Genomic DNA, 12,270 nt, shown 5'->3' on the forward strand with positions numbered 1-12,270 from the left:
AGCTTATTTCTCGAGTCAGTTGTTCGAATGGAGCTAGCTAGTATGTTCATATTTACAAGTTTCAAACATGTTCTCAAATGCCATTGAAATGGCAGCAGCGGTATGACAACCTGCACATTCATGAGCATGCAATATAACCTTCCTCAATAGGAAATCCTCGACGACCCACTGTGCCTGTCAGAGTCAGCATGCTCATGGGATTGATATCGCTGGTCCAAATGTCAGTCTTGAAGCTAATAGCAGTGACGCAATGTTAAAAAAATTTTTTTAGCAGTGACTTGATTACTGTTTAACTCCGGTAGGGCAACATCTGAAAAATAGCGCACTTGGCAGTGTGTACCGGTGCTCAACCAGTCGGTGAAAGCCAACATCACCCACAACAGAACTATTGATTGTCAAGGGCAATAAATTCCATTATCTTGGCGTTAATGGACTTCGCCATGGAGTTGTCTTGCTGAAATGTTCTTACTCTTTCAAATGACTGCTCGACTTGTTGACTGCTTGATCCACACAGCAGGCATTGTGGGCTAGGTTAGGAATGCTGTGTTGCACGTGTAGCGCTAAATTTGAAAGTGCCGCCATTACGTACTGTACCTACGTTATATCGGTTTTGCACATCAGTGTTAAACTAGACATCGGGCCGATGTTGGCATTTTTAGATATACACTTTACAAAAATATAAACGCAACATGTAAAAATCCATCCACCTGACAGTTGTGGCATATCAAGAAGCTAATTTAACAGCATGATCATTACACAGGTGCACCTTGTGCTGGGGACAATAAAAGGTCACTAAAATGTGCAGTTGTGTCACACAGCACAATGCCACAGACTTCATGTTTTGAAGGAGTGTGCAATTGGCATGCTGACTGCAGGAATGTCCACGAGAGCTTTTGCCAGAGAATTTAATTTCAATTTAGCATAAGCCACCTCTAACATCGTTTTAGAGAATTTGGCAGTATGTCCAACTGGTCTTACAACCGCAGACCACGTGTATGGTGTCGTGTGGGTGAGCTTTTTGCGGACGTCAAATTTGTCAACAGAATGCCCCATGGTGGCGATGGGGTTATGGTATGGGCAGGCATAAACTACGGACAACGAAGACAATTGCATTTTATTGATGGTAATTTGAATGCACAGAAATACCGCGACGAGACCCTGAGGTCCATTGTGAGGCCATATTGTTTAAGGCATCTGTGACCAACAGACGTGCATCTGTATTCCCAGTCATGGGAAATCCATAGGTTAGGGCCTAATGAATTTATTTAAATTGACTGATTGCCTTATGAACTGGAATTCAGTAAAATCTTTTAAATTGTTGCATGTTGGGTTTATATTTTTGTTCAGTATAGTTTAGGCTTAAATTAGGCCTATATAAATCATACCTTTGAAGCACATCCCATGAGTAGCAGACCCTTTTCCTTTCTAACTGTGCCAATCAAATTTGCCGAGAACTACTGTCAAGTTACCAGGTTACTAGCTAGCTAGGTAACATGACCTCACAACATTGTTTGTTATCAAACCAATAATTAGTGGCCCAGGGTTAGTTTAAAACAGCCAGTGCATAGTGTTTGAAATTTTATCAACAATTTTCCCCCCCCGTTTGAGCTAGAGACAAAGTTGTTTTTTTTTGTTTGAAGTTACAAGCATGCCTGTCGTGAAGCTGGTTTCCTCTCTAGCACTGCTGGGTGACATCGAACTTGCAAAGCCTACTTAAACTGCCTGGTGCAGGTGAGTGATGGCTGGAAGGGGATGCGCCTGGCGGGTTAGCGCTGCCACACATGATATGCGCATGAAAGTGAAGTGGACAGTATTGGACCGGCGCATATAAAGAGACTAGTTTCTGTTGCTTACATTTTTTATTATTACATTTATAAGCCAAACTGAATTTATAAAAATGTTATAAGATGTGCCAGCCAGTGGGTTCTTTAGATCGGTATGGCCCAAAAATGTGATAGTATCATAAGTATCATGACATTTTGGTACCGTGATATTATCGTGGTACCAGTACACAGCGCAACACTAGTGTGCATATTGGGACACAGATGGACTTAAGTGACCAGCCCAGAGTAGAAATGGAAGGAAGTGCCATTAGTTTTCAGACACAAAGAGAATAAAGGCCAGAGGCTCACCAGGTTTACACTATAAAACTGGAGATATCAAATCAAATTTGCCACATGTGCCGAATACAACAGGTGTAGGTAGACCTTACAGCGAAATACTTACTTACGAGACCCTAACCAACAATGCAGTTTTAAGAAGAAATAAAAGTACCAAATAATTCAACAGCAGCAGTAAAATAACAATAACGAGACTATATACAGGGGGTATCGGTACAGAGTAAATGTGTGGAGGCACCGGTTAGTTGAGGTAATATGTACATTTAGGTAGAGTTATTAAAGTGACTATGCATAGATAACAGAGTAGAAGCAGCAGCATAAAGGGGTACAAATAGTCTGGGTAGCCATTTGATTAGATGTTCAGGGGTCTTATGGCTTGGGGTAGAAGCTGTTTAGAAGCCTCTTGGACCTAGACTTGGCGCTCCGGTACTGCTTGCCGTGCGGTAGTAAAGAGAACAGTCTATGACTAGGGTGGCTGGAGTCTTTGACAATTTTTAGGGCCTTCCTCTGACACCACCTGGTATAGAGGTCCTGGATGGCAGGAAGCTATATCAAGTGAATATTCCAATTAAAGTTTAAAAAGCAAACTGCTTGCATGACATTTTACAAACTAATTTGTTCTAAAGACTGAAGGATCCATACTAAAGCTACTAAAAGCATGCCTGAAGCATTAGAACGTCGTTCCTCTGCGTGAGGACATTGACATGTCCAACATAAAGTGCCTTCAGAAAGTATTCCCATATTTTGCTGTGGTATAGCTAGAACTTAAAATTGAGATTTGCTGGGCACTGTCCTACACACAAAAAAACAATGTCAAAGTGGAACTATGTTTTTAGATTTTTTTTGCTTATTAAAAATGAAATGCTGAAATGTCTTCAGTCAATAAGTATTCAACCCCTTTCTTACGGCAAGCCTGAATAAGTTCAGGAGTAGGAATTGGCTTAACAGGTCACATAATAAGTAGCATGGACTCTCACTGTGTGCAATAATAGTGTTTTTGTGATTTTTTAGATGGCTACCTTATCTCTGTACCCCACACATACAATTATCTGTTAAGTCCCTCAGTCGAGAAGTGAATTTCAAACAAAGATTCAACCACAAAGACCAAGGAGGTTTTCCAATGCCTCGCAAAGAACAGCACCTATTGGTAAGATGTGTTTATAAAAATATAAAAATAAAAACAGCATGATTAAGTTATTAATTACTCTTTGGCTGGAGTATCAATACACCCAGTCACTACAAAGATACAGGAATCTTTCCTAACTCAGTTGCCAGAGAGAAAGGAAACTGCTTAGGGATTTCACCATGAGACCAATGGTGACTTTAAAACAGTCAGAGTTTAATGGCTGTGATAGGAGAAAACTGAGGAAGGATCAACAACATTGTAGTTACTGCACAATACTAATCTAATTGACAGATTGAAAACAAGGAAGCCTATACAGAATAAAACAATTCCAAAACATGCATACTGTTTGCAACAAGGCACTAAAGTAATACTAAATAAAATGTGGCAAAGCAATCAACTTTTTGTCCTGAATACAAAGCATTATGTTTGGGGAAAATCCAATACATTACTGAGTACCACTCTTCATATTTTTAAGCATAGTGTTGGCTGCATCATGTTATGGGTATGCTTGTAATCATTAAGGGCTGGGGAGTTTTCAGGATAATTTTTTTTTACTGAATGGAGCTCAGCCCAGGCAAAATCCTAGAGGAAAACCTGGTTCAGTCTGCTTTCCACAAGACACTGGGAGATGAATTCACCTTTCATAAGGACAATATTCCAAAATCAATGCCAAATCGACACTGGAGTTGATAACCAAGAAGACAGTGAATGTTTCTAAGTGGCCGAGTTGGTTTTTACTTAAATCTACTTAAAGATCTATGACAAGACAATTGTTGTCTAGCAATGATCCAATTTGACAGAGCTTGAAGAATTTTGAAAATAATAAAATGGGCAAATGTTCCACAATCCAGGCGTGGAAAGCCTTACCCAGAAAGACTCACAGCTGTAATCTCTGCCAAAGGTGCTTCTACAAAGTATTGACTCTGGGGTGTGAATACTTAAGGAAATTAGATATTTCTGTATTTCATTTTCAATAAATTAGAAAAACATGTTTTCACGGGGTATTGTGTAGTTGGGTGAGAAAATACATCTATTTAATAATTTTTGAATTCAGGCTGTAACGCAACAAAATGTAGAATAAGTCAAGGGGTATGAATACTTTCTGAAGGCACTGTATGTGTTATCAAACACATGAAAATTCTTCAAGAATTACACAAGATAGGGTTCTGTCAGTTTAGACTAGGCCATTTCACCCTAAAAAAGTAATCCTTCAATGAAACAGCTCAATGAACAGATAATACCTTGTTCTTCTTTACTAGAGGTATCAATGATAACTGTAGGAGAAGGTAGGCCTATACATTTTACAAATTAAATCTATTTTAAAAGGTCTCCTAACTTTAACCTAAAGCACACCTGGAATAAATAGATTATTCATGCCAACACCATCATGGAGACGAATTAGCCAGAGAGGGAGAGAGAGATTACACCACATTATCTAACCCTCTGCCTCACAGGTGCTCACTGTGTCTGTGGAGAGAGCAGTTCTCTTAATAATTGCACTGAAGCACATGGGTGTGTGTGTGAGAGGGTTCACCATGCTGGTTTTAACGAGATACACAGCAAAGCGATCTCTCGATTCTAAAATCCATAATTCATCAATTCTTCCCAGCGTGCCGGCCAAAAAGCCAGTTTAAGAACTCACACAGCGGAGAGGGAAAAATATACTCCTTTACTCTTTGTAGTACTTTTAAGACCTCTTCAGACATCTCGGGGACAGCTTAACATGCTAAAACAATAAATTAGACTGCACTCACACTGAGAGCCGAGGACTCGGAGGAGCACATCAAATATTAACAGGAGAATGTAAACAAGTCTTAGGCGGTGGAAATCAAAAGCCTGAGTGCTCCTTTCTCATGTTACGTTATAGAGAGTGCAGAGGTGGAGAATGGGAGGGGTGCTTTAATCCTTTTGAATGTGATAGTGTCTGAACATGCGTGCACACGCACTCTATAGTTGTGTCATCCTGACAGAGATTAGTGCCGAGCAGGTTTCCCCAATGCACAAGTCTAGAATATGCTCTCCCTGCCCAAACCCTTCAGAAGAGCTATAAAACAAAAACCTATTAAACCAGACCCTGGATCAGCTCGGTTTGTGTGTGTGAGACTTACCGTAGTGTGCTTGGAAGGCCTGGGGCTTCACCACCTGACTGCAGTGGCTGCACATCACCAGGTAGAAGTCGTCCTGTGCTGGACACTGGCCAAATATGGGCATGTCTGTGGTTCCATGGAGGGGGGAACACAGATGAACAGGATAAAGACAACCAGTATCTATTGTAAACTGTAGGGAGGTAGACACAGGAAGTTTCTGAATGAAACATTTGAAACCATGCAGTGTTATGGACAGAGGGAGATAAAGCCTAGGCAACTAAGCATTCAATACTCTAGGATAATTATGGTTAATACAGGTGTGAGAACAATCATACCAGACAAAAACTGATTGTACACTTGTAGAGATTACACACACAAAGAGGGTACCAGCCCCATTTCACAGTACAGGAAACAACCTAGTGATAAGAACAAGGAGATGCCCGAGTCAGCACTCCAAAGGTTAACTGCTGCAGAAACACACTGACAGGCTACCCCACACGCTACACACATAAGGGGTGAAGCAGGCAGGATAATTACAGCCAGTGGCAGAGCCTGTGAATGATCTGTGAGGATGGAGAGCAACTGAGACAGAGACTGTCACTTGGGCCGTACCTGCAAATATTCAAATAAACTAAATCATCCAGGCAAAAAATAACACCTTCATTCACAGGAATGCATATGGCATATTATTATCTTATGTGACCAGAAAACTGCATTCCACTGTTAATGTAGTTAAAGCATTTAACTAACGCAACGACTGACCGAGGTTGAACATTTTAACTTTAACTACATTAACAGTGGAATGCAGTTTTCTGGTCACATAAGATAATAATGCCAATTGGTTGGTTGGTGGATTCATTCATGTGCTCAACACCACCAGTCTCAAATCAAATTTGATTAGTCACATGCGCCGAATACAACAGGTGTAGGTAAACCTTAGTGAAATGCTTACTTACGAGCCCCTAACCAACAATGCAGTTTAAAAAATTTAAAAATACGGATAACAAAAATAAATAGAAGTAATAAGTAATTAAAGTGCAGCAGTAAAATAACAATAACGAGACTATATACAAGGGGGTACTGGTACAGAGTCAATGTGCGGGGGCACCGGTTAGTTTAGGTAATATGTACATGTAGGTAGAGTTATTAAAGTGACTATGCATAGATGACAGAGAGTAGCAGTGGTGTAAAAAAAAAAAAAGGGTGGGTGGGATGCAAATAGTCTGGGTGGCCATTTGATTAGATGTTCAGGAGTCTTATGGCTGGGGGTAGAAGCTGTTCAGAAGCCTCTTGGACCTAGACTTGGCACTCCGGTACCACTCTGCGGTAGCAGAGAGAACAGTCTTATGACTAGGGTGGCTGAAGTCTTTGGCAATCCCTCCAATACTGCACGGACCTTCTATTCTCTTTCTCGCTCTCTAGGTGGCTGGAGTCTGACAATTTTTAGGGCCTTCCTCTGACAACAAATATTGCTGCATGGTGGTATTATACACTTTTTTTTAATTGTAGATATGTTGTGGTGTAATAATGTTAAATGATGTACCGTTTTATCTTTTGTTGTATGTGTGATGTAAGTGCCTTAATGTGTTTGGACCCCAGGAAGAGTAGCTGCTGCCTTGGCAGCAGTTAATGGGGATCCATAATAAATACAAATACAAGACTCAATCCTTTTTTGGTGAAAGCTCCATCATGGAAATCAGAGGGGCATACTGGGAGACAAGGCGAGATCAACATTTACCCTCACAAGGAGAACAACAAAGAGCTAATGAAGGGGCTAATTAAGAGATCACCCAGAGTGCCCGCCCACACGCCGTAGCAGACAAGGCCCTCCAACACACGGCTGAGGACACTTGAAACGTCACCAACGTTTCCGAGGCTCTGGCTAGTCCACATAAAAGCCTACCTGTGCTCTTAGAAAAGTAATTTGCTGCTGTGGATGGGGGAATTAACAAGCTGACCTGTACTAAACACAGGGTTAGTGACTGGTCTCTTAAATGAGCACCAGCTGAATCACCAGTCCACTCTGCATTCAGGACTTTGGCAGTGGCACTGCACTATTGAAGCATCCAACATTAAAAAAGTGGTGAAACTCCATATGCCATTTCATTCCCCATTTTCTCGTGTGGTATGGAGATGAGAGAGAAGGAGAGAAAGAGTAGAGTGCAGTTCATTTCACCTTCCTCTTCAATGGCAGTGATGAATGATCTAGGTAGAGTAGTAGCAGATATTGGATGCTCACAGCACAGAGGCTGGCTGCACACAGACACAGGGCAGCAAACTCTGACCTCTAGCCACTACGTTTCCCAGCTTCCCCTTCTCAGTCTGCTATATCAGTCAAATGGGTGAAGGGGAGTCAGAGAGATATGATGGGAGTGAATGAACACAGGGGCAGATCAGAAGAGAGAATCCTTCAGTCACGTTCCAATTATGGCTCTTGTGAGTGCGTCATGTCTGGATCATGTCCGTGTGTGTGTAGAAACGGCTGTTCCACCAGGGAGACATGTGGGGAGTCATGGTAGAGGTGTAGTCATCCACAGGGTAAGCCATAATACCCCGCACTTCATAGGGCTGGGCCTGAATGACAATGTGCTGAGACAAAGAGAAGAGAACACACTCCAGACCTGAGGAGGATGTAGAAGTTTGTGGACCAACTGTGATGTAAAACACAGGAGAGGGGCTATGGGTTTGGAAATGGAGGTGTGTGGAGCCAACTAAGGACATACATCCTACCATCACCCGTCCTGTACTCATCTCCTTCCCTTCAAGACCACTGATCTGTTATCAATAGGTAAGGCTGTGGTGAAAAAAGTATTCAGTGCTTGTACCTATCCATGGCCATGAGGTAGAGAATGAAGAAAGGCATTAGTGGTAGTAGCCTAGAGTTTAGAGAGGCGGACCAGCAGCCGAAAGGTTGCTGGTTCAAGCCCCGGACAACAAAAATTGGAGTGGAACTGAACGGGCAGCTGGAAGCTTGCTGATCTTTGATCCCATGTACCATCTCCTGCTGTGGAGCCCTTGGGCAAGGGACTTAAATCCCCCAAAATGTTCTCCATCCAGGGGCGCTGCATTGCAGCTGACCCTGTGCCTCGCAACGCGTATCCTCAAGGGTGCTGGGAAAGGCAGAAGATACATTTCTGTTCTAACCAAAGGACAACAAAGTTGTATTATATTGATGTTTTTAGGACACGATCAGCTCTCCCATTTTCTTACATCTAGTCAGCAGTTTGTTGCACTTACAGTGCATTCGAAAAGTATTCAGACCCCTTCCCCACATTTTGTTACAGCCTTATTCAAAAATGTATTAAAATAAAGTCTTCACACAATAGCCCATAATGACAAAGAGAAAACAGGTTTTTAGAAATGTTCTCAAATGTATTAAAAATAAAAACCAGAAATACCTTATTTACATACAGTGGGGAGAACAAGTATTTGATACACTGCCGATTTTGCAGGTTTTCCTACTTACAAAGCATGTAGAGGTCTGTAATTTTTATCATAGGTACACTTCAACTATGAGAGACGGAATCTAAAACAAAAATCCAGAAAATCACATTGTATGATTTTTAAGTAATTAATTTGCATTTTATTGCATGACATAAGTATTTGATACATCAGAAAAGCAGAACTTAATATTTGGTACAGAAACCTTTGTTTGCAATTACAGAGATCATACGTTTCCTGTAGTTCTTGACTAGGTTTGCACACACTGCAGCAGGGATTTTGGCCCACTCCTCCCTACAGATCTTCTCCAGATCCTTCAGGTTTCGGGGCTGTCGCTGGGCAATACGGAGTTTCAGCTCCCTCCAAAGATTTTCTATTGGGTTCAGGTCTGGAGACTGGCTAGGCCACTCCAGGACCTTGAGATGCTTCTTACGGAGCCACTCCTTAGTTGCCATGGCTGTGTGCTTTGTGTCGTTGTCATGCTGGAAGACCCAGCCACGACCCATCTTCAATGCTCTTACTGAGGGAAGGAGGTTGTTGGCCAAGATCTCGCGATACATGGCCCCATCCATCCTCCCCTCAATACGGTGCAGTCGTCCTGTCCCCTTTGCAGAAAAGCATCCCCAAAGAATGATGTTTCCACCTCCATGCTTCACGGTTGGGATGGTGTTCTTGGGGTTGTACTCATACTTCTTCTTCCTCCAAACACGGCGAGTGGAGTTAGACCAAAAAGCTCTATTTTTGTCTCATCAGACCACATGACCTTCTCCCATTCCTCCTCTGGATCATCCAGATGGTCATTGGCAAACTTCAGACAGGCCTGGACATGCACTGGCTTGAGCAGGGGGACCTTGTGTGCGCTGCAGGATTTTAATCCATGACGGCGTAGTGTGTTACTAATGGTTTTCTTTGAGACTGTGGTCCCAGCTCTCTTCAGGTCATTGACCAGGTCCTGCCGTGTAGTTCTGGGCTGATCCCTCACCTTCCTCATGATCATTGATGCCCCACGAGGTGAAATCTTGCATGGAGCCCCAGACCGAGGGTGATTGACCGTCATCTTGAACTTCTTCCATTTTCTAATAATTGCGCCAACAGTTGTTTCCTTCTCACCAAGCTGCTTGCCTATTGTCCTGTAGCCCATCCCAGCCTTGTGCAGGTCTACAATTTTATCCCTGATGTCCTTACACAGCTCTCTGGTCTTGGCCATTGTGGAGAGGTTGGAATCTGTTTGATTGAGTGTGTGGACAGGTGTCTTTTATACAGGTAACGAGTTCAAACAGGTGCAGTTAATACAGGTAATGAGTGGAGAACAGGAGGGCTTCTTAAAGAAAAACTAACATGTCTGTGAGAGCCGGAATTCTTACTGGTTGGTAGGTGATCAAATACTTATGTCATGCAATAAAATGCAAATTAATTATTTAAAAATCATACAATGTGATTTTCTGGATTTTTGTTTTAGATTCCGTCTCTCACAGTTTAAGTGTACCTATGATAAAAATTACAGACCTCTACATGCTTTGTAAGTAGGAAAACCTGCAAAATCGGTAGTGTATCAAATACTTGTTCTCCCCACTGTAAGTATTCACACTCTTTGCTATGAGACTCGAAATTGAGCTCAGGTGCATCCTGTTTCCATTTATCATCCTTGAGATGTTTCTACAACTTGGAGTTGACCTGTGGTAAATTCATTTTGATTGGACATGATTTGGAAAGGCACACACCTGTCTATAAAGGTCCCAAAGTTGACAGTGCATGTCAGAGCAAAAATCAAGCCATAAGGTCGAAGGAATTGCCCGTAGAGCTCCGAGACAGGATTGTATCGAGGCCCAGATCTGGGGAAGGGTACCAAAAAATGTCTGCAGCAGGTCCCCAAGAACACAGTGGCCTCCATCATTCTTAAACGGAAGAAGTTTGGAACCACCAAGACTCTTCCTAGAGCTGGCCGCCCAGCCAAACTGAGCAATTGGGGGAGAAGTGCTTGGGTTAGGGTGGTGACCAAGAACCCGATGGTCACTCTGACAGAGCTCCTCTGGGGAGATGGGAGAAGCTTCCAGAAGCCACTCCTCAGTAAAAGGCACATGACAGCCCACTTGGAGTTAGCCAAAAGACACCTAAAGGACCTAAGATTCTCTGGTCTGATGAAACCAAGATTGAACTCTTCGGCCTGAATGCCAAGCGCCACGTCTGGAGGAAACCTGGCACCATCCCTACGGTGAAGCATGGGTGGCAGCATCATGCTGTGGGGATGTTTTTCAGCAGCAGGGACTGGGAGACTAGTCAGGATCGAGGGAAAGATGAATGGAGCAAAGTACAGAGAGATCCTTGAAGAAAAACTTGCTCCAGAGTCTCAGGACCTCAGACTAGGACGAATGCTCACCTTCAACAGGAAAACGACCCTAAGCACACAGCCAAGACAACGCAGGAGTGGCTTTGGGACAAGTCTCTGAATGTCCTTGAGTGGCCCAACCAGTGCCCGGACTTGAAACCGATCAAACATCTCTGGAGAGACCTGAAAATAGCTGTGCAGCAACACTCCCCATCCAACCTGACAGAGCTTTAGAGGATCTGCAGAGAACCTCCTCAAATACAGGTGTGCCAAGCTTGTAGCGTCACACCCAAGAAGACTCGAGGCTGTAATCGCTGCCAAAGGTGCGTCAACAAAGTAAAGGGTCTGAATGTGATAGTTTTTTAATACATTTGCAAAAATATATAAAAACCAGTTTTTTCTTTGTCATTATGGAGTTTTGTGTGTAGATTGATGAGGGAGGAAGAAACAATTTAATACACTTTAAAATAAGGCCTTAACGTAACAAAATGTGGAAAAAGTCAAGGGGTTTTAATAATTTCTGAATGCACTTCATATAATCCCATTGGATCCTGCAGGTCACACCAGCAGCATACCACCCTACATCCCACTGCTGGCGTGCCTCTGAGGCTAAGCAGGGTCGGTCCTGGATGGGAAACCAGATTCAGCTGGAAGTAGAGTTGGAGAGCTAGCAGGGGGCACTCTGGTCTTAAGATCGAATTCAAATGCCCCAGGACAGTGAAGGGGACATATCCCTGCATAGGGTACCGTCTTTTGGATGAGATGTTAAACTGCTGTCCTGGCTCTCTGTGGTCATTAAAAATCTCATGGCACGAATAGGGGTTTTAACACCGGTGTCCTGGCTAAATTCCCAAATTGGCCCCCCATTTCCATCATGGCCACCTAATCACCCCCTCATTCCTAAATGGCATATATCAGTCCTCACCATGCTAGCTGATGTGTCGTTAGCGTTCTGGCACAAAATGGTTCATCCAGGTGGGTGTCACACATTGGTGGTGGATGAGGTGAGTTTCCCCATTACTATATAAATGCTTTGAGAACCTCAGGTTGGTAGAAAGGCGCTATATAAATCCAATCCATTATTATTACACAAACTAGAAAAATCTGAACATCTGGGTATTGTTCATGTCACATTCTCACGTTACTAGCAAATATTTCCATTTTCAAATA

General features: G+C 42.7%; 1 protein-coding gene across 2 annotated transcripts in view; it reads right to left on the bottom strand.

Moving 5' to 3' along the window:
- The window catches only part of LOC139557556 (ataxin-7), a 36,863-nt gene that overhangs the window by 14,300 nt on the left and 10,293 nt on the right, over positions 1 to 12,270 (bottom strand). The window contains exon 5 of one of the 2 annotated variants that reach the window (XM_071372543.1): positions 5,355 to 5,459. In XM_071372543.1, the coding sequence (XP_071228644.1) occupies positions 5,355 to 5,459 (105 nt within the window). Of the gene's footprint in view, positions 1 to 5,354; positions 5,524 to 12,270 lie in introns of both variants that reach the window. The other variant, XM_071372549.1, reaches the window with a different exon arrangement.

This window comes from Salvelinus alpinus, chromosome 2, assembly GCF_045679555.1.
Source record: "Salvelinus alpinus chromosome 2, SLU_Salpinus.1, whole genome shotgun sequence".
In the NCBI taxonomy this organism is placed as follows: Eukaryota; Metazoa; Chordata; class Actinopteri; order Salmoniformes; family Salmonidae; genus Salvelinus; species Salvelinus alpinus.